The 25,487-nt window shown below is 36.5% G+C and overlaps 1 protein-coding gene across 2 annotated transcripts; it reads right to left on the minus strand.

The window, feature by feature from the left end:
- Positions 1 to 1,681: 1,681 nt before the first annotated feature.
- Positions 1,682 to 24,714, minus strand: TFAP2B (transcription factor AP-2 beta). 2 transcript variants are annotated; one of them, XM_030195576.1, is made up of 7 exons: positions 24,557 to 24,714; positions 20,395 to 20,853; positions 15,888 to 15,948; positions 8,550 to 8,769; positions 6,733 to 6,851; positions 4,939 to 5,080; positions 1,682 to 3,040 (listed from the first exon to the last, which is right to left on the minus strand). In XM_030195576.1, exons 1-7 carry the CDS (start codon positions 24,635 to 24,637, stop codon positions 2,743 to 2,745), a joined length of 1,380 nt encoding a protein of 459 aa, XP_030051436.1. In that variant the 5' UTR covers positions 24,638 to 24,714; the 3' UTR covers positions 1,682 to 2,742. The 2 variants fall into 2 exon arrangements, with proteins under 2 accessions (XP_030051436.1, XP_030051437.1); XM_030195577.1 differs by lacking the exon at positions 24,557 to 24,714 and adding an exon at positions 21,776 to 22,120.
- Between the last annotated feature and the right edge of the window lie 773 nt (positions 24,715 to 25,487).

Consider the following 25,487-nt stretch of genomic DNA (forward strand, 5'->3'; position numbering starts at 1 on the left):
ACTTAATAAAGATACTTATATTGTCAAGTATTTTCTGGTTATGATGTAGAACTAGATGCTATGAAGCAAGATATACTGGAACATTTGTGGAAGATCGGTACTGAGCACAGAATGCTACAATTTTTAGCCATTTCCACAGGAGTGCTAAATGCTAACTCAGTTGTCTTCTGTTTAGCACATGATCAAACAAACATGACCATTCACACTGCAGTTGTGACAGGTTGTCTTACCCTAGATCTTCATAACAAGCTTTGGTCGATTTAGCAAATGTAATGTTCCTCAGGAGAACTGTTCTGGTACTGAAATGTTACAGCCTCTGTAGACCGGGCAAACTGAAGTCCGATATTTAAAAACCCTTCCCTAGTTTACAGTTCTTAATGTATTGGTACTGTGTAAAAAAACATATTTGTTTCTTTTTCATTCTGCTAAAGTGGTATTCAAGAGGGAAAACAGTACAGCGATTGAAAAATAAGAAAGACATTAAAAAATGCCCCTAGTTTGTTTCTGGTTTCCATTACTACCTCCATCGCTCTACAGAATTCTAGAAATGTTGTGCAACAAGTTTCCAGCCAGTACTTTTTCATAAGTATATTGGTCACAACAGTGACAGAACTATAAAGTAATTATTCCATCACTTTGTGCAGCGTCATTATCATATTTGCTGCTATGATTTCTTAACCCAAATTCCCAAATTACATAAATAATTTTTTTCTCGTTTTTTTTTTTTTTTTTTTTTGGGGGGGGGGGGTAAATTTCTCCCGCACTCTACAGGGTTAATTCGAGTCAATAAAGCCCTCATTCTTGTGCTACGTTTACTTTTAATTATTTATGCAACAGATGCAAAATAAATACAGCATTTATTCTGTTAACTTTTGGTTCAATCTCTGAATTGAGAAGTCAGGTTCTCTTTGTATCAAAATTATCTCACTGAAACCCTAAATAAATGACCACAGTTTAGTATCTGGGTTCATCTGAAAATAGCACTTCTATTTGGAAGTCATAAATTTATCACACCATAAACTAACTGGTGGATACTCTAATAAACTTGGAGCAATGTAGACACAGATTACAAAAGCCATCGGCAAATGAACGCACTCATCAATAACCAACCCATATTGATGTAATGTAATCCACTTTCATTTAATTTATACCCAGAAAGCTAAAAGGGTGTTCTACTAGCCTGGAGGGACGGCACCAACATCCTAAGGACATTCCCCTTAATGTTAGCCCTCTAAATTAACAAAACTTAGCAACTAGTGCTGAAGAACCCACCTATTCAACCTTTATTTTTAATGGAAGCTGAATGGAGCTGTGCGTGTGTGTGCTATTTTTAATTGGTAAATCCATCTGTTGTGGTTTGTAAACATTCAAGAAAGAGTAGACTTCCTATGTTTCAGGAATGTGGATAAGAAAGGTCAGAAGGAATGTTTGCCTTATTACAAAAAAAAAAAAAAGGCGACCCCTTCAATTCCAATTTTATGGAATAATGGAAAATGGACTTTCCAAAGGAAAACACAAACTTTTACACCCAAGTTCATCTCTTTTTCTGTGATTTTTTTTTTACCATTAATCGCGAACGTCACAAAATTCGCTAAATGGTAAATCGGCGTTTCCACTAACCACTAGGGCGTGAGAGTCCCCCCCCACCCCCCCCCCCCACTTTTTAAACCAGAAAGCCATGCTCCCCAATTTGTCTTTTACATTTTTTGAATGGCGTTATACACATCATACCCTCCCCCACTTAGCAATCAATACTGTTTTTTTTTTATGTGAAAATGTATACTGTGATGATGTCATATTGGAAAGCCGTATAGCAAAACAATAGTTTCATCTGAAACGAACCTTGACACTTCTGAACACTACATAATCACACAACGTTGAGTACTCTGTCTCCTTTGCACAGAGGTATACCTTGTCAAAAGTTTCCATCTTTGAATTAGCTAATCGGGGAATAAGGTTGGAAAATATTTTAATTAAACTGGTGTGTTTTCTTGGAAAGGAGCAGGACATCTGGAGATGAGCCTTACTATAGATATGAAAATTGCTAGCCACAGTCAATTGTAACAATTAAAAAAAAAATCTGATTTGTGCAAACACTGCCCTAACTTGAAATATAAACCGCCCAAACAAAAATAAGATGATTGACACCTTCAACAGGTCCTTCGTTATTTTCACCCCATGCCTTCTTAGTTAGTGACTGCTACAGCTGCACCGCCAAAAAGTGCCTAGAATTGCAATTCTTGCACGTGTAATTCTAAACAGACTGACAAGATAAGAAATGAACACGAATGATAAATCCTCAAATCAAATCACTCCACTGCGAAGATTTCCTCCTGTAGAGACATTTAAAAATATATATATGTATATATTTATATATGTATAGATCGTGCACCTCAGCAACAAGAAATCAAAGTACCGGCAACGTTTTATTCCCCCGATTTCTTCCAGTAAGTTAGTTTTTTTTTTCTTTCAGGATTTCTTTTCTTTCTTTCTTTTCTTTTTTTTTTTTTTAGATGTTGAAAAGACAGAAAATGAAATTGTGGCGGTAGTTTTCAGATATCTTGCTGCAACTTGGAGTCAAAGTTACTCCAATATGCCGCTTGGCTGTAAGATGGGATTCTTTTTTCATGTCCTTTTTTTTTTTTTAATGAATTTAATTTGTTCTAGCTAATAAAATTCTCCGAAGCCAATCCAATAGTTAAAGCTAAAATGAAGGGAGTTAAAACTTTTTTTTTCTTGCTTTCATTTCCTATGTTTGTCCTCCTTGTCGCCTGTTTTACTTCCGGGTCCTTCACCAGATGTGTGCCTATTAGTGGTGCTGTTTAAGAACATCTTGTCCATTCCTTTGAGAGCCTCGGTCAGGTAGTTCTGCAGGGCTGTGAGAGCAGCGCAGATGGCTGGAGCCCCGAAGCCATGGGTGATGAGGCTGAAGTGAGTCAAGCAGCTCTGAATTCCAGGGTCTAGAATAGGTGCTGGCCTGCTATTGCCTACGGGCGTCCTGTCCTGGGCCAATAGATCTGTAAACTCTTTACAAAGTTGCCTAGAGTGAGAAAGAAACAAACAAAATAGATTCAAAGGCATTACAACCATGGAAACTCTCTTCACCTGCACATTTGGGATTCTACTTAATCAATACAAACAATTATATTTGTTGTTCTTTTTTATTACAATGATTTGCTGAGAGGAGGGTAACTGATTATTGAATTGGCTAACGTGCCATTTGGAATAACTAGATACAGTTTGACAATGACAGCTTCTGACATCCTCCTTGCCAGCCCACATTTAGGATTACTCGTACTAAAACTATTTTTCTGGTTTTGTATCTGAGAAAAGATACCTAGAAAGTAAAGGAGGGCTCTTGCTGTGAACTTTTCAACTAATTTTGTCAATTTAATGTGAATAAAATAAAAATAAAATTTGTTGTTAGAGTTGGTGAATGGGAGTTAGGTGCCAGGAGTCCAAATCCCAGATCTGCCACTAAATGGGTCGTCTTGTTTTCTCAACCTTAATTAAATTTGCAGAGCTGTGACTGATAATGACTAAGGGCTCAGTTTCAAGTATTTTGAACATCTTTGGTGCAGTGTCAGCAAATGCATCGAAATACTGGCATTTAGATTCTAAGCTTCTTTGCGGCTCAGAGAGGACTTTAGAATGTTATTAATTCCAAAATACTAGCATTATTGTCTAAATGTGTTGCAGAAATCACTGTTCCCCCCACCTCAACCCCGCTTCAATTGGCTGGGAAGTCTTTAGGCGAAATCAGATACCTGGACGGAATTTACACTATATAACTTTCATATGAATATCACACCCTAATAGGTACATAATTTGAAGATTTGTTTTTTTTTTATTCCTACTACAAAATTGATTACAATGTTAGACAAAGTACATTAGCATTTATTTATTTAACTTTCTCCCAAATTGTTAACAAAAAGACACCCATAATGCCAGTGCATTGGAAGGCAGAATGAAAACCCATAATTTTCTCTAAATGTTATTTAAGTAGGATCTGTACAGCGCTCACAACAAACACCATTCAAATTGGATGGGTTATCTCGTGTAATTTCACAAAATCGTGCGGGTTAAAAGGTTTTATGTGAAAATGGTTGAGGTCTTCAATATGTGCTTTATTCATTACGACAGTGCAAAAGAGGAAACTTTGAATTTAGAGAGCAAATGGTAATGAGTTCAACATTTGAAATCTTCAAAGGCTAAACGGGGGCCTGCAAGCAATTAAAGTTCTGGGACATTAATATCTTCTGACCCTGCGGAAAGGGGCAATCAAATTCAAATCACGTCTAGAAAACATCTGGACAAATTTGAGCAAATGATTTTTCAGTCATCCATATATTTCTTTAAATTATGCTGTCAACGGTGCAAACCACGTCCTAGAGCACGAAATAAATGATCACCATTTTGGTGCTGCCTGAAAGATAAACGTGAAGGAACAGGTTCTGTAACACTACTACCGGTCTGAGCCAGCAATTAATTAAAACATTGCAGAAATATAAAAAAAAAACCAGCAAAAGTAAGACGTAAATTAGGGGAATGGACAAGTTAAAATAAGCCAGGGCTAAGTCTATTACTAGATTTACTGCAATATCCTTATTTATTTCACGTGAGCGGAACCGAAAAAAAAAAAAAGCAGTAACAGATTTGAGAGAGAGAGAGAGAGAGAGAGAGAGAGAGCATGAACATGTTTCAAAGAGACCGACACAGGGGAGGGAGAAAGAGACAGACAGACAGACCCAGGTTATTAAATACCAAATGTTCTACCTAAATTTCTTTTTTTTTTCTAGCAAAAGAAAAGAAAGCAAGAAGTACCAACAGGTTGTGATAAAGTGCCATATTAATGTAAAGATAAGTCAGTAAGAAATAATGTTAAAATATTATGACAATGCAGTGATTCATAGTAAGAATGAAACAAAACGAACTCACTTGGTTGCAAGCAGCATATTTTTTCTGGAGTGGAGATCACCAGGGTCCGTATGCTGCCTGTTTAGATACTCAGAAACTGCTTTAGCTGGGAACTCAGTTTCACAGATGTATCCAAAATCTCGAGCTAAATGAACAGCTTCACCTTAAAAAAAAAAAAAAAAAAAAGTGTATGTGTATTGAATACATTCCAGTAGATAGGAAGTAGGTCAAATGAATTTGAAAACTTGGAAGGAAAGTTGGGTCATCAGTTTCAAAAATGCTATTCTTCACGTTATTTGCTTGATATCTGAAAAGCAGCTCTAGACATCACAAAAGTTAATTCTTGAAACTTTTTTGAGGGGGGTAGTCAAGTACTGGTTAAAATTTTTTTGTTTGTTTTTTGTAAGAAAGCAACTGACAATTTATCAGTATGAAATGTATGTGATAATTTGAGAAAAAAAATAATTATTCCGATTGCAATTGTCAGTTCATCTGTCTGTCTGGTTTCAGGTTTCTTCCCTCCAGAGACTAAGGTCATCAGGCTTCCACTGTTGTACTTTCTGCCAAAAATGAGACACAGTAGCTGTGAAAAGCTAAGTTCTAAGGGGATTCCAGCAGATTATGTCTCGGCCCCTCTGGTCTAAAGCGTTAAGCCTTTTAAAGCACTGCCTAGGGCGACTGCAAAAGATTTCCAACACACAAAACAGGGAAATCTAATAATTCTACCACATTATTTCAAACGACAAGGATTTACTTCTAAACGTTATATATGGGCTCACCAGGCTCATCAGCCTGCAACTGACCTGAAGAGGTTGAGCCATAAATTAAGGACAAATCAACCCTACCAACTTTTAAACACATTCAGCAAATAATCAACTATTATTGAAATGGGCATTTATAAACTCTGCCTTTTCTAATAAAAAATAAGTCTGACATAAGAGTGACTAGGGCTTTAAAGAGGAAAGTCCAACTCTTACGTCATTCATTGGTGAGTTCAGGGTGCTATTTACCTATAGGGGTTTTTTTTTGTTTGTTTTCTTTTGTTTGTTAGAGTAGAAATCTCTCTGTTTCAAGACTTTTGGCTTATGAATTCACAAATGAGTGAAAGCCTGTGACAGTGTTCTAAGAATAAGCCCTCTATCATAATCAAGTAGGCTTCTAAAATGACGTCATAATCAGGAGAGCAGTACTGCCAGACCTTTCAGAAATAAATGATTTCACTCTTACCCAATAAATTATCAAATCGCCAAATAAATTACCCTTTGATGAGGTGCATCATTTTCTATAGGATTAAGGAGTTGATGCATCAGACGCAAGTGATAAGAAGTAAGTATACACTTTTGAGGTGGTATTCTTTATTGTTTACATTTGAATTATTCTAATCTAGCGGTATATGGCCTGTAATTCTTAAAATATGCTGTGTGCATATTCATTATTCGTTTATTTTAATATGTAAGAAACAATTCGTTATAAATTAAAAGTGTCTTGAAGTTAAAATCAGTATAACAGATGCATAATGGCAGAACATTCACACTCCCAAGCAAAAAGATCATAGTTTATAATCTATAATCTATATATACGCTGCCTGTTCAAGTGTATCTGAACAGTGAATTGAATATTTGAATCTTCCCCCGGCAAACACAAATTGTTCTTGCAGTTTTTACACTGGTTATAACTGAAGCTATAATAGCACAACAATTAAAAATGATTTTGGTTAACCATTAAAAAAAAAAAAAAACAACTTGCAAAATGTCAGCCTTGGCGGAAATAATTAGAACAGTCAATATCTTAAATTAACTGTTATTCTCTGCTTACCTTCCACCAATGAGGTTAGCAAAGTGACATTTGCGGCTTTGCGCCTGCCCGCGGGTAAATTCAAACCGATTTTTTCTAGCCTCTCTCTCAACGATCTCCCCCCATTTTTCGATTTCGCTCTGAAATTGCAAGAATTAACATTCTGATTAACCTTTGAATATTCCAGAAAGAAAGTTGATGCAAGCAATCTAAAGATTATCGAAGCTTGAAGAGGTTTTCAACTTCAGAATTTAAGAACATCAGGTGCTGACAATTGCTTAATTTCTGCCTGAGGAAAAGAAAAAGTTGGAGGGGGGGGGGGGCGGGAGAGAGGGAAGAGAAGAGAGGACGGAAAGGTTGACATCTCTAGAGGACAAACAACAAAAAAAGGTACTATATGTATATAATATATGTACTAACTGGTATCCTGTAGGGGAAAAAATGACAACGTCCACTTAAATGCAAAAAAAAAAAAAAAAAGGCTGTTATTTCTGAGTATGCAGTCCAGTGATGGTAAAAGAAATACATTTTTTGCAAATCTATGCAATGGGGAGTTATTATTTGATCGGTTTTAAAAGAAAGGGGAAAGGAATTGAGGGCTTTTAAAAAAATTATAGCCTTATTCAACAGTGCTGAGTAACTGCCTAATCAGGAGTAAATATCAGGCAACAGAGAAAGAAATGTGTATGTCTGAACTATGTAAGTATCTTTCACATTGGACACTGCAGGGTTTATACATAAAACAAAGCACCCAGCTGCTGGCTGGGGCCTTGTCAACTACTGTAACGGCCTGTTGTACGTATAAGGATTTATGGGCAGTATTTATTTCCATTTAGTTTATACCAGCCCTATCTTGCCTCCAAAAGTGAGCTAAGCATTGAAGCATAGTCAGAGAAAGATGGCAGAGGTAAAAATATGTCTGAAAAATAGATTCGATGTAATTCTTAATCTCATATATCTTACAAAACGAAATGCAAAGAAGGGAAGACATGCATAATCCGGTACCATTTGTAAAGTAACATCTCTGTCTACACAAAAACATATTTGGCAACTATGTGAAAGAGAAGCACAATCGAAACTCACAGAAGTGAAATTACTTCCAGGCACTAGAAGAAATAGAGTAAACGTGATAGCTAGTCCATTTAAAAAAGAAAAAATCTTCACTGATTCTTTCAATAATTCTTAATGGGTTTTGTGTGTGTGTGTGTGTGGGGGGGGGGGTTTACCAAACATACCCCCCCCCCCTGTTTACTAAAGCTTGGCTCGAGTTACCTGCAGCAGGGCCCATTTTATTCCTATGGGCCTTGCTGCAGATAACTCGAGCTAAGCTTTAGTAAACAACCCCCATAGATTCTAATATATTATTTCTTATAATGCATGCAATTGAATGGATAAAACAGACACTTCTAGCAAACGAACTACCTATATTAACGGGATAAAGCCTAAGGACAAAAATCATCAGCATATTATCGAATACAATTAGAAAAATAAAGTAGAACAACAAATGTTGTATTAGCAGATATGCACGTTTAGTTTGTGCAAAACTATTTTGGAAGTAGTTTATTATAAAATTCTAATATTCAATTAATAGGTTTTAAAGCTCATGGTGATGCTATTAAATCCAGACGGCATAAAGTAAATCAGCTTTCAGCCACTTTTGTCTACCTGCTAAGTGTTTGACTACCTGTCTGCAGAATATATGTTTGAGTAATGTCATTGAATTGGTCAAATTTGTAGCCCAAAAATGTGGTACATCGCTAGTCTGAATAAGATGCAACTAGTGAGTTCTTAAAGTTTGAGCCCTGACTCGTTTGCTTTCTGTTGAGATAGCTACCTACCTTCTAAGTACTCCTCCTAAGAGGGAAGCGTTGAGACACTCTGGAGGAGAAAGGCGTCTTTGAACTTCCCCCACAGTGACTTTGTATTTCGAGGTTGAACTGAGTAAGGACAGGCGACCCGGTACTGAACAAAACACCTCGCTGGCATTCACGGATATTCCTCCCAGAAAGCCATCTTTATTCATCATCAGAGAAGTCACTGACTTTGGAGGAACAGGAACTAGAGGGCAAAAACCACAAAGCTATGAGAAACCTGCTTTAATAAGCAACTTATAAGTGACTGTTTCTGGTCAGTGTTGATTGTGCTGAATCTAGTAGGGACGAAACTTGAAGAAACATTTGGCACAAAACAATAATAAAACAAAGTCTGAATGCAGTAGGATGATTTACTTAATGATTATTCTTCGTTCATTTGTGTTCATATGAATAAGACGACTAAGTTCATTAACTTATGAAATAAGGGTCACGTGCTTTTAATTGGTCCTCTTCCTTATTCTGTGTCTCTAACTGAAAGGTTTTTTAAAAAGGCGGTGGGCGATGCATAATATTCATAAAATTAAAAATCTATTTATCGTGAAGAGGCGAGCAAGCATGTACACACACAATGAGTAGTTAAAAATGTTTCGCCTGTGCCTAGAAATAACAAAAGCTCATTTCCGTGAAGATAATTGATGTACATTAAGCACAGGTAAATAAACATTGTACTGCCACCACTACCCACATATAATTGCATCAAAATAAATATAGGTGCTCATAAGAAAATATTATCGAGCCAAAAGAGCAGTTCTTTTGAGTGTATATTGACGTAGTCATCAGAACGTCTCTTCGAAAGTAGTTTATAATTGTCGTTTGCATCTGGAGGCTTCACAGAGGAAACACTATAACCTAATAACAGAGCTCAGATCTGCTAGTCACGGTTTTAAAGGGGCGCTACTGAACGCATCGGTCTGCTTTACATTAGGAGAGGCATGCTTCAATTGAAGAACCTTTTATGAGGAAATGCAGTAAATTTAATTACCTGTTTTCCCACTCACATCCCTCTAACTTCCAGTTAATCTTCAATCCAAGTAAATCCCTACAATATAAGATTGTTTCCATGCTGACTTTTAGTCTGCATCTGGATACGTTTATTATTACTACTACTATTACTGCAAACTATTTACAGTTTTTAAATGGTATACTTTACAACTTTTGGGTACTGATACTATATGAAAAGGTTTGGTAAGCGTGTCCTTGGGTTCAGGTAAACTTTCCAAAGTAAAAAAAAAAAAACTGCGAGCATCTTATATCCTATGCCCGGATCTAATGGCTTAATATAATCATACATAGAATCCAATTTTTCAAAGATAACTCCAGAAACAAAATGACAGAGAGTCTATGGAAAACCTAGCTTAGTAAGGTATACATATCTGGTGGCACGCTGTAGCTTACAAACCATATGTTGTGTCCCATTATTTGCGGTACCTATTTGACCTGAACAAAACTACTTTCAAATATCATTATTTTTTTTTATTATTTGCAATGTTATTATATGTGTAATATTAGTAGCACTTGTAGCTAGTAGTAGAAGTAGCAGTTAGTACAATATATTATCATATGTTCTTTTTGATCATTAAATCGATTTATTTCAGTGACACGTTTGAGGTATTTTATTCAGGTGTTTTTGTTCCCCCTAAACCTTCTTGTATGTCCCCCACCCCTTAATGTCTGATAAGAGGAAACGCTGATAAAACACTATATTTCGAAGACGTCCATGAAACTACCATGCCAGGACAAATCCTTCGAGAAACTCTCGGCAGATATTTCATCAGCTGAAACTCAACAAAAGTTTGGTTTGCTTCAACTGCCTTATTTTAAAACTGAATATTGATCAGTTCACTGTCCAGTGATCTGATAAATTAGAAGGAAACCGGAAACCTAAGAACATGAACTTAAAGTATGCATCTGACACGGGTGACAGACGTGTTATATATATTCAGCAGCTCAATTGCTTAGAATCTTTGGTAGAGATTTACCAGCTGCCAGGTACACAACAGATATTCCATTTAAATTGGCATGCAGATATATGTACAGTATTCTGTAATGCGGTGCTTAAGAAAAAACGATTCTATTTTACACGGTGATTGAACAGAGATCTACCAGTCATGCTACTGTAGTGTTGAAAGCATTACATTTGTCTTGACTTCGAGAAAAAAAAATCATAATTATTGTGATCCCAGGCTGCTTTTCTATTTTCTGTTCCGTAATGATTCCTAGTGGTGGATAGGCACAAAAACAAATTTCACTTATATGTATGATCTGAATAACATCAACGAAATCATTTATTTGAGAAATAAGTACTGCTCTGGGAATCATTAAATCTCTATGATTGATTTTAGAGATTTTAGAACTTCTTAGGAACTGTAGTTAAGATGGCGAGGCCCACCGAATGTCACACATCACAACAGTGCAAGCTAGGGCTTGGAAAGCGACCTACAGTTAACGTTGCAAGAGTACAGGACAGTCAAACCAAAGCACACAGACTATTTTTCAAAAGTTAGAACGTCCACTAAGCATAAAATCTAAGACATGTAAAATGATAAAACGATTAACTTTTAAGAGAAAACTTTATGTTCATGCCTTACCCTTGAGGGGGTGATGTTTTATATCACACATACACACACACGCGCGCGTGTGTGTGTGTGTGTGTGTGTGTGTGTGTGCTTTGGTCCATTCAGTCCAAAAACTGGCCACTCCCAGTACTTCATAGCCTCCAATAGGGGAAGATTATTATTATTATATTTTTTTTACTAGCATAAGGCTTTCTGTCGTATTGGATTTAGTATCAATGATTCACTTATATAAATGGGAATTTTGTTTTCAAATCGTATTGGTATAGGTTTCATTTGTCCAGGGAGGTTTCCTTTTATGATTCTAATATGCCATATGCTTCCGTGTTCCCCCCTTCACTGTTTTCTCCCTTTTTATGACTACAGGAAGAATGTACCTGGTTGATTTGTTAGTAATTATGAGCACACTGTTCCTGCAAACGGAATCGTAAGATGAGCGAGATAGCTTTAAAACGACAGCAGGAAATAGCAAGGAAATGGAGCATGGCAAAACTCAGCTTGAGGCTTCGACTTTTTTTTACGCTTGCAATCTTCTGTGCATATATTAAGGCTAGTTCTTTTACTCCACAATCTCAGTTGGGTTGCTTCATAGAACGTAAATAAAATAAAACACGAGCAATATTTCAACTCCCCACGGTGTATTCAAAAATCAATAAGGCAGCACCCACTGTAGAGGAAAACGTTAAGAAAAACTGATTAGGTGACTACTAGTCTTTTGTCTTCTGTATATAGGGCAGAATGTTAACCAAATGACAATATTCGTTTATTAATTCTGAGTTTTCACTGGCCGTTTTATTATGAGTATTTTCTAGGGAGAAAAGGCAAAACCTCTTGGCCCCTTAGGGCCCCAATTGTGTGTCAGAATAAAGTGAAATCACCCTATAACAGAACCCTGAACTGACAATGATAGACAGTAAAACTATGCAGCTTTCGGCCATTAGAGGCTCTGCTTTTTCGACTCTGTATGAGTGAAGAAAAAAGGTTTAGCAGAGGGAAAGCATTCTCTGCATTTCTTTCTTTATATATTTCAGAAATTATTGAGAGAAGTATAAATAATGAAATCTGAGAAAGGTAAACTGAGAAAAAAATGAAGTCTTAATCTGGGTACTGCCCCTAGGTCCCTTCCCACACCCACACATACACTCACAGTCACTGAAAATAAACCACTCAAATGACAGCTTTCTGCAATACTTACCTGACATAATACTAATAACTTCTCAAATTGTATAAGCAACACATTTCATTATTATCATCACCACCAATTGTTTTTCTTCAATTGTTTAAATGTATCTAGGAGCTAAGAATGATTTTTTAATGTCTAGTTGGAAATTTTAGACTGCTAATGTACCGCATCCTTCTCATTATTACTTTATTGATTGCTCATTGACCAGCCCCTTCAAATCGTATTAACCACCCTCTGCCAGTTTATATTAGGAGAGTTTAAATGCACCTTTCATTATTCCCACACTGGAGTTCAGACTTTCCAGCTTAATGTTAGCTCTAATGGGGCAGCTAAGAGACAGGGGCCACGGTCCCTGACTATTGCATTAATAGCTCAAAGGGGGCTAATACAGAAAATTAGCCTTAAACGAGCTCTGGAGATCTTCAAATGAAAGCGTCATTTATCACACTGGCTACCTTAACTCGACTCGTTTGCTCTCTCTACTGGGAACAACTCATTTCCTCTTAACTAAATTACTTCACAAATGTCAGCTCAGCCCAGATAGCAAACATAACAAGAGCATATATATAATCTATGGTGGAAAGCACAGTCGATAGGTAGACTAGGGATATTTGAGGATCTGTTCCAGCAGACAACAGGGTTAGTTTTAAGCCATAGCATATTAATTTGAACATTTTGGGCTAGATTCTATATTTGGTGTCTGAAAATTTCAGGCGGAAAAAAAATACGCCTAGGCATATTCTGTAAAGTATGTCTAAATTTTATAGAAAAGGCTTAAATTTCTGCACGGTATATAGAATAACACAGAGTGCCTCTCCACACAACCAAATGTAGTTGTGGCCATTTATGCCATTTTACTTGGCATAAATCCTGATGCCTAAATTAGGCGCAGAGTAGGTGTATTCTACAACAGTGCACATAAATTTTAGAAATGCCCACATCCTGCCCTTGCCCCCTTGTGACTTAGAACTTAGGTGCACCATGTTACAGAATACCCTTAGCAAGTTATGTGCATAAATCTTAATGCCAATTAGTGCTGATAATTGCTTGATAACGTCCAATTAACAATGATTAACTAGTCAACCAATTAAGTTAAGTGAAATGTTATAGAATATGCTTCAATTTCCGCACAGAAATGAAGGTGCTATATATAGCATCCCGGAGTTAAAGACCAGAGGGCGTGTGCAGTTTTTGTAGATCAATATTGTACAAATTTCTGTTTTCTTCTGATAAGCCAATAGAAGCCATTTTTTTTCCTGGAGGAGGCATGAGAAGCTCTAAAACCACTATCTGCTGAGTACTTTCAATCTCATTTGACAATAGCAACCTCATGTGAAATTTTTATCATGTGATATTTTGCGACAATAGTTAGAACACTAATTACTTTTCACTATGCCTAATGTACACATTAACTGACCCTACAGATATGAACAGCAACAAACGAAAATTTTGCAATTCTTAAAAAACAGTTCCGCCTCCCATGGGAAGTTATGAAAAATGGGTTTAGCTAGCTCCCAAATCTTGTACAGTGTATCATGTTCTCAGGGATGCTCTAAAGTTTTATTTTGTTGTAATCATAACCACAGAGTGGAGGACAATCATGGGACATAGGACCTTAAGTTAAATTCTTAGTGCTTTGGAACCATTAAAAGAACTCCCGTATTCAGCATGAAGTCAACCTTCAATCACATTAGGCCTATTAGATTTTGCAGCATCCTACACTCACAGCCTTTCTTGTGTTAAATGTATTTATAAGCAACATGACAAATGCCAACTATGCCTATTAATAATGGAAACACTCCACCTACACAGATACTAGTATTATGAGGACAGGAGGAAACCACCAGCTTACACACATTGAGAATTTTGCAAACACATCTACTAAATCAAACAGAATCAGGGGTGGACTGACAGTGTTCTGGGCCCTCAGACAATAAGAGCCATGAGCCCCTAACCACCTATCAAAAGTGATTAAATTAGATGGAAGCAAGGGGAGAGTGGTCCCTCTACTGCTCCGGGCCCTCAGGCCTATTGTTCCCAATGGTCAGTCACCCTTGTGCAGAATAATAAAAATAGGAATATTTGTTGTTATGAAACTGCAGCAAACTATTTGTCTTTTGGAGATCATTTTGCCCCCCCCCCCCCCTTCTCCCTGCACACTATGGGTATGGGTGTGGGTGTGTGAGGGGAGGAGACAATTTAATTGTTTTTCTTTTTGGTTCTGAAACATGGTGCTAACATTTTCTGAATTTTCACAGAAAACAAACATTTCCTCCAGTTTCTTTCCCCTCAATAAACCTGTTTTGGTGCTTTATTTTTTATGTAAACCGCTTTGATGTCTGTGTGCACCAGCAAAGGCAGTATATCAAGTCCAAATAAAATAAAATAAAACAAACTATTACCATCCTTTAGCCTGTGCAGACCCTTTTCTAACTAGGACCCTAGTTATTCCTCTAAACTCACAAAATAGTAAAGGACCCTATTACATAGAGTCTCAGTAATAGCACAGAAGCATCCCCATTCTCCACCCCCCCCCCCCCTTAAAAATAGTATGTGTGCTGCATTTGTCAAAAACTGATTATCGTATACAGTCCACACTGGTTTCTAATAACAAACATCTGGACTTGAAATTTTGTTGCATATATAATTATCTAGTACTGTATACAGAGAGAAAAATCTCCTTATTGTTAGTTAAAGAGCTCTGTTTACTCAATTCACTTCCTAAACTTGCAGCCTGTCTGCGCTATTGTCTGTCAGCATAACATAATACTATGCATCGTCAGTAACTGTCAGACAAATTAAAAAAAAAAAATCAACAGCTGCAAACGCCCAAAATGAGTTATTGTAATTACTTTTAATTAGTTTAATTAGTTAATTATTTTGCTTACAGCTGTACAAGAGACTGCAAACATTTGTTAATATCACACACTCTTTAACAGTAGGGGTGTAGAACAGTTCTTCTAAATCAAGTATGTCTATGTGTATATAATATAACAGTGCATGTGTTTCTGCAAATGCATGTTTACAAACCCCCATTTGGCACAAATGAAAAACACTTAAACATTCAAATGAAACTATATCTAATTATAAGGCTGAAGAGTCATGTAAAAGAGAGCATGGGGTGGAAAGTTAGGCATGAATGGCGATGATTGCATTCGAGAACTGGTACGACCAATGGATGCAGCCAATAGCAAAGGCAGAATTTTCATAGCATATCTACATGTTCTCTCCTTAAGTTCATCCAAAATTCAAAGACGTTTATAATTCAGGAGAAAGTACCAGATAATATAGTACCTAACAAAACACACAAACACACACACACACACACACACACACACACACACGCACGCACACATCAGTCTGTCCAGCCTATGAGAGTAAGATTCCCTTAAAATAATAGGATTTAGAAGTTGTCAGGCTTATTATACGGGTAACATTCTAGCATGGAAGTCATACAACTATTGAGAGAGAGAGAGAGAGAGAGAGAGAGAGAGAGAGAGAGATTATAATATACAATAATCGTAAATATGGTTGCGTATTTCATACCTTTTTTAATGACAGACTGGTCCAATAGGCTCATAGCACTGTTATTGACATCTTCAACTGCCTGTAGATAAAAGCAGCAAAGATTAGACACATCTGTATTCAAATTGACTGGATATTAAACATTCGTGTATATAAATCATGTCATTCCCAACTCCAGATCCTGTTATTTCCATTTATATTAACCCACTAGGGAAGTTTTTATTATTCACAAAAATCGACATGGAAATGAAATTCATCCATATTATATGCGCTTCTAATAAAAATGGGTGTGAAGCATCTGTGGTGCAATGGTGGTTTTGCTATCCTGTTAAACATTCATTTTATACATATATTTTTTTCATCCAATAAATCTTTATACTTTTTCTTCACTAATCCTTCAGTTTAGCTTCTGCAGGATGCATATTTACTTTAGATTAAAGTCACTGAACCCATGAGAGATACCTATCCAAATGCCATTTTCTTTCTAAACGATTTTGAAGATTTTTTTTCATTAAAGCCTGATCAGTGCCAAATGTCTTTAAAACTTCAAAGGCAACATGCCATAATATCTGAAAGCAATAAGTGTAAATGTTTAGATATAAGGGTCAATACTAAGCCTGTTTAAAAATACAGGGACCAAAATGGGAATAGTTCAAAGTTTGTTTCAACACAAGGGTCCTAAAGACATTTTCAGAATAATAGGAAATTAAAAAAGTTATAAGATTAACGTATCATGCTAACTGCAGTTATTGTTTCCTTGCATGAGGAAAATATGTTTTTCGTCCTGTGTCTAGATTTTTTTTTTCACACAGGGGGAAGAAATGTTTATAAAACAAAACTCAATGATATAATCTAAACCATTTCAGTAAATATAATAGGACATAATCTATATGTTATAAAGCTAAATAATAGGTTTCTGACGGCAGCACATATTGCACTTCATTGTTTTAAATCTATCAAAATATTTTAAATAATTCACTTATTCTTTAAAGAAATACTAAGTTGCTACCAAATGCTAGGTGGCTACCGCTGAAACACAATCAATAATAAAACTCCAAAGCATAACTTGTACAACCCCCACGACTTCCTGAAGTGGGGAATCAAAGAGAACCTGCTTGATGAACAATCTAGCATAGGTTAAAAAATATATTTAATTTTAAAATATTAGAATGTATTTGTATTCATTCTGAATATAGATGCAATCAGTTGCCAATGTCATTATTATTATTATTATTATTATTATTATTATTATTATTATTATTATTATTATTATTATTATGCCTTTGATTAAGACAATTGACCGTGGAAGGTGGAACACTACAATTTAATTTCAATGTCCATTATATTCTTTTAATGCTATTAAAATTACAGCAACGGGTTAACCTATTTCTCGAGTGTTATTCAAGAAAATTGTACCCGCCATAACTCATAGTTTATTGATGGATGACATGAGAAGTACAAAAAGGAGGCAAATTACTAAGTTGAGTTTTACAAGTAGTAGAAGAAGAAGAAAAAAACCTCCATGAAAGTAGTCTAGAAATTTGCGGTGATCTGTCTAAAATGAGTACACTGAAGTAGGTGTGGATGAATATTAAGCACTGTGATTTTCCTTTATGTCAATGTGGTCATTTTACATTTTCTTCAATTTGCCATTTTTTTTGAAGGGGATGTTGCTTTATTTGTTCATTGTACCCTTATCTGATCTCCCTGCGTTTTGGAAAAATATAAAGGTGAAATAAGGGAAAAGGCAATCCACACGCCTCATCAGCATCGTGGCTTAGCTGTTGTAGCTAATGAGAACACTATCGTCTGATTTTCTATCTAATTACAGCCGCCTGCTGGGTTTTTGTACAGGATATTCACGCAGCATGTTGGCACTTAATAGTCACATAGAGAATCGTAAAGATTTAATTAGGACTGCATGCGGAAACGTGGATAAAAAAAACAACTCAGACTTTTAATTACTATAGTTCTTTAGTTAAAAGTGGCATAGGATGGCTTCACGAAATAAGGACTTTGGGATGGGGGGGGGCGAGAGGAGATGAGAGGGGGCGGAGAATATGAAAGTGGAAGGAGGTGGTGGTGGTGGTGGTGGTAGTTAAGGTACACCTGCACACCTTCATATAACAGAACTGCCCCAGTTTAAGTTGGGCAGTCCTTAACGCTGGGACACAAAGAAGGTTCTAGCCAAAGACAAAATTTCACCCGAAGTATTGACTGAGGATGTCTTTACTTCATTCAAAAAGAGGCTGACCGAATATTATAGTTTCCTACAATGTTTTTCGACCTAACATGTTAATCTATTTGTGTTCCAGTGAATTCTTTCCATGTGTAATCAATTTGACTCTACAGAAGGTCAACATATCGTATTCACTGATGATTTAAAGCTTAGCAGCACTGTTATAATTTTAGTAAAATACAAAACATTAGTTAAAGTTGCCCTCGATATATTAGTATTGGCTAATTTTTAACCTGAATAAGAACAGAAAAATCAACAGGGAATGCTATTTTACAATCCGAATTTATCAAGTCATCTGGCTATATAGCCTAGTACAAAATCCTTAACTAACAGACTATAATTATTATTAAGCAGACTAAATTTATTCTACTATACAGTAAATGCAAATGCATCATTTTTGCTGAAATACATATGTTTGTCATCATATCCACAAGGTTGAAATTCATTTTGCTCAAAAGGCATGGTCCGTTCATGATAAAAATATAACTATGCAGGAAGAATAGGTAAATACATTCCAGATTTCAAGACACCAATGCTCAATGTTTCAGGGGGAAAAAAACACATTGTATAAAATGTTGACTGCTTTAGGTAATGATTTTTTTTCTTTGAATTAAAATGTGTAAATTAATTTTAAACTTTTATTACAGTTGGTCATATCTATCTATTTACTATCTATTTAAATAGCTTTAATAAAGCTAGTCATTAACTTTACCGCCATTTTCTTAAAACGAAAACCAAACAGGCAAATAAAATAGGGAAAGCAACTTCAGTTTGCATTTTATGACATATAACGTATGAACAGTGCTGCTGCTGCTGCTGCTGCTGTGTGTGTGTGTGGGGGGGGGGAGGGGAGGGGGTTAAATACACCCGGTCACCCACACACACTATCCATATAAAATTGAAAACAAGTTTGAAAACAATATGGGTCTCTTTTACAAAACCGAGCTAGCGATTCCTGCAGGGTCAATGAGAGGAAGCCCGAAGGAATGGGCTTCCTTTCATTTACCGCGCAGGAATGCTAACGCGGCTTTGTAAAATAAGCCCTATTACCCCCTACTGGAAAGTAGTAAAGCAATCCTTGTTAGGTATATTTCCACATAATTCGTATATGTCCTATCAGAAACAAAATGACCAGGTTCAGAATTAAGACAGTCCAATGCTTCTGAAATCAAATATTCATCATTATGAAATCACCCTCCCAAAACGTTAGCTAGCAATAATGCTCATTTTTACTGGGATATTTAGTTGTAATTGATTGGGTTTACGGCAAGATTCTTTTGCCTTAAGTAATACGCGGGAAAGCATATAACGCAATCATGTCTGAAGGTGTTCTTCACCCCTTTACCAATTCTTTTGACTGGCACCTCTTTTTTTTTTCTTCTATCTATTCTTCTATAAACTATACGTTTTTCATAGTTTTGGAAAACCACCTGGGTGATTTGAAAAATAAAATAAAGTGGCACTTTTTGAGAAGAGCTATTAAAACAACGTTCCTTTTGGGACTTGCAATTTCTTAAGCCTCTTTGGCCATTTCTTTTTATATCAAAATGACATATTATTCCCACATCTGACACCTTTTCAATAATATGAGAGGCATTTTTTCATACAGAATAATTTAACTTCTGAAGTACAACTTTTCCGCAAAAACTAGGCTTCAGAACTAGACCGAGGTAGTTGAATTTTGACTATTCTGTAGCAGATTACAATGTCCCATTCATTTAGGATATTTTAGTATTGTTCAGATATCCTAAAAATCGTAATATTCTGCCCTTTAAATAGTTACTTAACCTCCTGTTTTGTTTGTTTTAAATTTTACAATGTTCATGATATGGCAGCAATTTTTTATATGCGAATACTCAAGACTATTCGTTAAAGCTTTTATTGTACTAAAAAGGTACATGGAAGAGAATACATATCAAAACAAGACAGTGTTCATCCCGGAATGTTATATAACACAAATAAATATTCAATTCCTTAGACGTAAGAAGCATTCTTCCCATATTGCTACAATTTATGTTCCATGTGAGGAATAACAAAAATTTTTTCACTATAATCACAAAGACTTAACAATGCATTACTCAAACATATAACATGTACATAGTATCCCAGACTCATAATGTTCCACAAAATGTATTTTTTTAAAAATACCTAATTAGATGTGTTATACTATTTATTGAAAACAATTTTACACACACCCACACACTCAGATTTATTGAAACTACATGGATGTCAGGTGTTTTCAACTTGGTGAGAAATAATGATTCAGTAATTTTTGGATTTGTCTCTTACCTGCACATCTTCCATTCCTGGATGACCTAAGCCATGCAGAGAAAGGCTGTCCCCCATGCCAGTGTCCAGACCATGGTGGGCTGAGTGCAGGAGCACATCTGGCCGTCTTACTGAGTGGTAGTCCCGCCTGGGGTCAAGGCCCGAGAGCTGAGGCAGAGAGGCCCTGGGTTGAGGTAACAGAGAACCGGCCTCTGATCCCACGTCTTGCCTTTGCCTTTGGCCCCAGGGATGCTGTTGGGGTTGATGCAGAGGATTCAATGAGTAAGGATCATTGACATGGGAATAAGGGTCCTGACTTTGGTGATACGGAAGAGGCTGGTAGGGAGGTGGAAAATAGGGCGGCTGAAAATCCGAGGAAGGGGTATGAGATAACGGAGGGGCACTGGAATAGGGTCCTTGAGAGACAGATCCCAATTGGGACAGTCTGGAGCTGTGGCTTGGCACGCCATCATGCCGGTCCTGAAAGAGGAAGACAAAAGTTATTTAGTAAAGAAAAATAATATGTTCATAAACTGTATCGCATATGTACTGATATCCCATAGCTGATTAAAAGGAAGGCTGAAAGGCATTGCATTGTAAGAATGAGGGTTTTTTTTAACGTATAGACAACTTTCCAAAATCTCCACATAATTCTTATTAATGTAGAACAATTTCCATAGAACATGAGTAGTATATCATATATATAAAAGTATCTGAACGTTTCTTCTTAAGCTTCTTGCAGAGGGTTTACACAACCTATTAAGTCTACAAAAAGCAAAAGTCTGCCTCTCTTCGAAACTTAAAGGATTTCTCGGCAGCCACCAAGGAGCAGAAAGTCAGTACAAAGGCGATATATATGAAAACAAAATGTAGTAGTAGTAGTAGTAGTAATAATAATAATAATAATAATAATTGGCATTATTAAATTCAAGATCAGGGTTTTTGTTGTTGTTGTTATTATTATTATTATTATTATTGTTGTTGTGTAAGGTGCAACCCTTAGCTCATTTTATCAATCAATTCAAAATATGATTAACCTATTAACAATAAAGTGCAAGGTGAACGTGAACAAAAATGTATATAAATATAATTTAAAAAAACACATGTAAGACTGTCTCCGCTACCTTTAATTCTCAAAGTTGAGTCTGCAAAACGAAGTAAAGCGTAAAAATCTCCCTTGTTGAAAGTGTAGCTCAAATAGCCAAAAGCAATCCCTTGCAAAACTTTTTTTTTTTTTTGTCTGTTGACGCATCAAGCTTAAACCGATAATAAGAATGCAAAGAGGCAAAGGGAGACGAGAACCAGCTGCAGCCCTAACAATTATATTGTCCTAAATTACAAAGCCAAAGGCGTTTTTAAAAGAACCCGGAATTCAGAAAGAGAGAGAAAGGATTCAACTCACCATGGCTGAATAGGTGTGGACTAACATCTGGACAAAATAAAAATGCCTGGTTACAGCTAAATAAAATAAAATCAAGGAAAATTGAACAGAAACGTGTTAGGCGCAGGAACTGTGCTCCAAGTGATCCCAAGACTATCCATCAAAGAACGCCCTCAGAATAAAATTAGCCAAATATACATAGACATTAAAAAAAAAAAAATCCCGTCTTTAAGCTCCAGATGCAATCCTCTTCAACCTAAGGCTAGGTTCAGACTGCTCGGTCGCCCCTTCCCTCTGCTTCTCTACACCGCCTCATAATAATTGATATTCATGACTATTAATATTACACGTCTACTTTAAAGAGAGAATGGAGGACAAATGGAGCGTGAAGCTGCAGCCAGCTCCCGTGCTCCCCTACCATTGTAAATGACGTTCATTCAGTGGAGAATTACTAGATGTAATCAGACAAGGGGGTTGGGAAAGGCAGACTTTAGGACAAGTTTAGCAAGGAAAGAGGCACAGCTTCAATTAACTTAGAGGGGAATGTAAACTACACCTCACGTTTGCAGTAAGGAAGTGCTAAGGAGCAATGCTAGAGGCTAAATAACGTATTTCCTTATTTTTTCATGTAATTACACTGAGTGTTAATCTGAGAAGTTTGATTGCTTTTGGTGTTTTGTACATTTTTGTTTAAACAAATAAACAGGACTTTTATTCCTAGAAATACTAATTTGGAACTGAAAACATTTAACTAGCATAATTTGTTTCTTTCTAGCTGCAATTAAGGACTTTAGTGACGTCTAGGCAGAAACCTGTTTGATTGAAAAAAAAAAAAAGATATTGCAATGATTTTTAAAGGATACTAAATTTATTAGATCGCAATCAAGCCAGGGGCAATGTAACCTCCCTCCCCCCCCCCCCCCTTTCGTTTATGCAGTTTAAAGAATTCGCTCAACTGGTCGGACCTCTGTTTCTAGAGATTCAGCTTACATGCCTAAATATATTTACCTAAATCAAAAACACTACAGGTATAAGCAGAAAAAGAATATAACAGGGGGGACCTACATATTCAGTCAAGTCTCACAGAAAGCGTTAGCAACAATTATATAAACTCAATAGCAGTGTAAATGATAATGTGGTTAATCAACTAAGGCAATTGAGTAGCAGAAACAGTAACCTCCCCCTAAAGAAGATCATGATCCAGGATTACCGGAGTACAAAAAGCCGTTTACAATCAAGCTAATATATTCAAATGATGTGTATTTGGCTAGTGAAATCGAAGCAAAGGGAAACTTCACTCCATCCCGCTTAACTTACCTAGTCAGAATCTAAATCAATAGTACTATCCATCGTTTTCTGTGATTCCCCCCCCCCCCCCCCCCCCCCTTTTTTAACATTAGTTGCTAGGATTGAGTGGACACATGATCATTCCAGCGTCATGAATGGATCTTTCAAATGTGGCTAGAAGTACTTAGTTGTGTAGAAGGAAGGAGAGAGAGAGAGAGAGAGAGAGAGAGAGAGAGAGACTGCTTCATGCCAGCCTTGGAACTAATTCGGGCATATGCTGGATTTTGCCAGTGTTCAGTTGATAATTAGCTTGACGGAGCTTTTCAGAGTTGAAACATTCCTGCTATCTGGAAGACGGCTACCCGCCGGGCTCATCCAGGAGATCTCAAAGAGCATATTCAGTGGCGTTACGAGATTTAACATGCTCTCCCATACAGCCGTTTATATTCTATTGTGTATTCTTATACCAACTGCTTAATTTTATCCGACACTTCCTCCATATTATTCTGCACAAAAACGTGTCTTCTTTTTTGTTTCCAAATGCTCTCTTTCTTTAGTCCTCCTCCCCCAGTTCTCTTTCCTCCAACACGTACTTAGTTGTGGCCTGAGATCTCCATACTTTAAATATTAACTAACTTCCAGAATTATGTTCTTCAGGACTCTGACCTTTGGCTATTCAGAGTTTGACACGTTCTCACTCCAGTGACTGCAGGAAAACCGGACTAACCTCTCCATCCCCTTAGCAAGCTCGGGAACATAAACACATAAGGCAACACCACGAAATCGAAAATACGCTGCAGACCCCATATAACCCTCTAGTTAGGGACCAAGATATTCGACCTCTTTATAAGAGATAAGGAATCCGCGTTATATGAATTCTACAGTACAGTACGTACAAAAGCAAAAAACAAACAAACAAAAAACAGTTGATCCCTTTATCGTGAAATGTAAACCAAGGTGCTCCATCCTTTAAGAGGTTAAAGGAATATTTACAAAAGTTTTCCTTACTAACATCTACAAGCCTACAGTGTAATTCTATACTATTATAATTTAAACATATATTTTTTTCTGTTATTAATTCGTTTTATTACATTGACTAATCTAAGAAACATATATAAATTTTATTCTGGAACTAAGTTAATCAACCACATTAGAAAATTTAGTTGTATTAGAAAAGCAGAAAAAACAATCGATTATTTGTCAGCTGCTACTGTCATTACTGTTGGAATTTACAGGCAGATATATGTGAAAAGAGAGTCACAGAGGACTGGACTACTTCTTTAAAAATACAAGGTCGAATATTTAAACGTAAACATCTTCTATTTTGTGCCATTTCATTCCAACCTTGTTTTATTATTTGCGTTGACTCGTTCCTGGAACTAGATATCAAGGGTTTACAGTTTTCTAATCTAATTAGCCAACTTTTCTTCTTAATAGTAAGCAGTTTCTGCCTCAGCTTTCTAACATCTACAAAACGCAGTTGTTGTTTTTGTAAATAATCGAATACATGCTTACCTCGTAGATATCCTCATACTTGACATTTTCTACTAGTTTCCAGAGCATGATGGCAGCCTGTTCCCTTGAAGGTGAGTGCATTCATGTGAAGAGCAGATGTCTGGATTCTCAGCACTTCCCCGTCTGTAATGATCCATCTATAATTGGAAATGGGGGCTAGACACCAAATCCTGACGTTCCAGTTCCATCGCAGCTAATAACTGTGGTCTGAAACAATAGGCTGAGGAAGGAAGCCACACGCAGTTGGGTGGTAAAGCATTATCTGGGGTGTGTGTGTGTGTGTGTGTGTGTGTGTGTGTGTGTGTGTGTGTGTGTGTACATACATATGCACACATGTACGTATACATGCAGACGAATGAAAACCTGCCAGATTCTAAAAGACAGTTTGATCTAATTATATATGGGTGCACTTTTGGTTGAGGAGTACATTCTCATTACTTTTACTAGATGCAAAAGAGAGTTATTTATTTTAATTTGATTGGAGAAGATAGAACTTTTCACAGATGAAGTAATTTGTTTTGGTTAATTGCGTTCATGTACTAAATACACTCGAGCGATTAGACCTAAAAGGCAGAAAGGAAATGTAGAGAGAAATTGTTGTGGCACCAGAAGAGAAGGTCAAAATCCCTTCTAGGATTTACAGTTGCTTCTTTTCTATCGAAGGGATAAACTTGTATTTAAACGTTATGTATACAATGCAGGGATTGTGTATTCTGTACACTGTGATTAAAGGCACAGTGCATAATTTTTTTTATTTTGTTTTTCATGTCAAACTGTTTTTTTGTTGTTGCTGTTCTTTTTCTTCCCGTAAAACTAAAGTAGTTTGCATAGTTTACGTTGGAAGTCATAATTAGTGTCTTTTAGTACAAGTATCAGCCTCTGGGTTGTAATAAAGGCAGCACACTTGAAGAACAATAGTCTCTGAAAAACT

Source organism: Microcaecilia unicolor, chromosome 3, assembly GCF_901765095.1.
Source record: "Microcaecilia unicolor chromosome 3, aMicUni1.1, whole genome shotgun sequence".
Lineage (NCBI taxonomy): Eukaryota > Metazoa > Chordata > Amphibia > Gymnophiona > Siphonopidae > Microcaecilia > Microcaecilia unicolor.

Coding starts and splice junctions, on each gene's coding strand:
- TFAP2B (XM_030195576.1), bottom strand. CDS start 24,637: ATGCACTCACCTTCAAGGGAACAGGCTGCCATCATGCTCTGGAAACTA. Junction 20,854..24,556: donor AGTATGAGGATATCTACGAG/GTAAGCATGTAT, acceptor TTCCTCTTTCAG/GACCGGCATGATGGCGTGCC. Junction 6,852..8,549: donor TTAGGAGGAGTACTTAGAAG/GTAGGTAGCTAT, acceptor TTGCAATTTCAG/AGCGAAATCGAAAAATGGGG.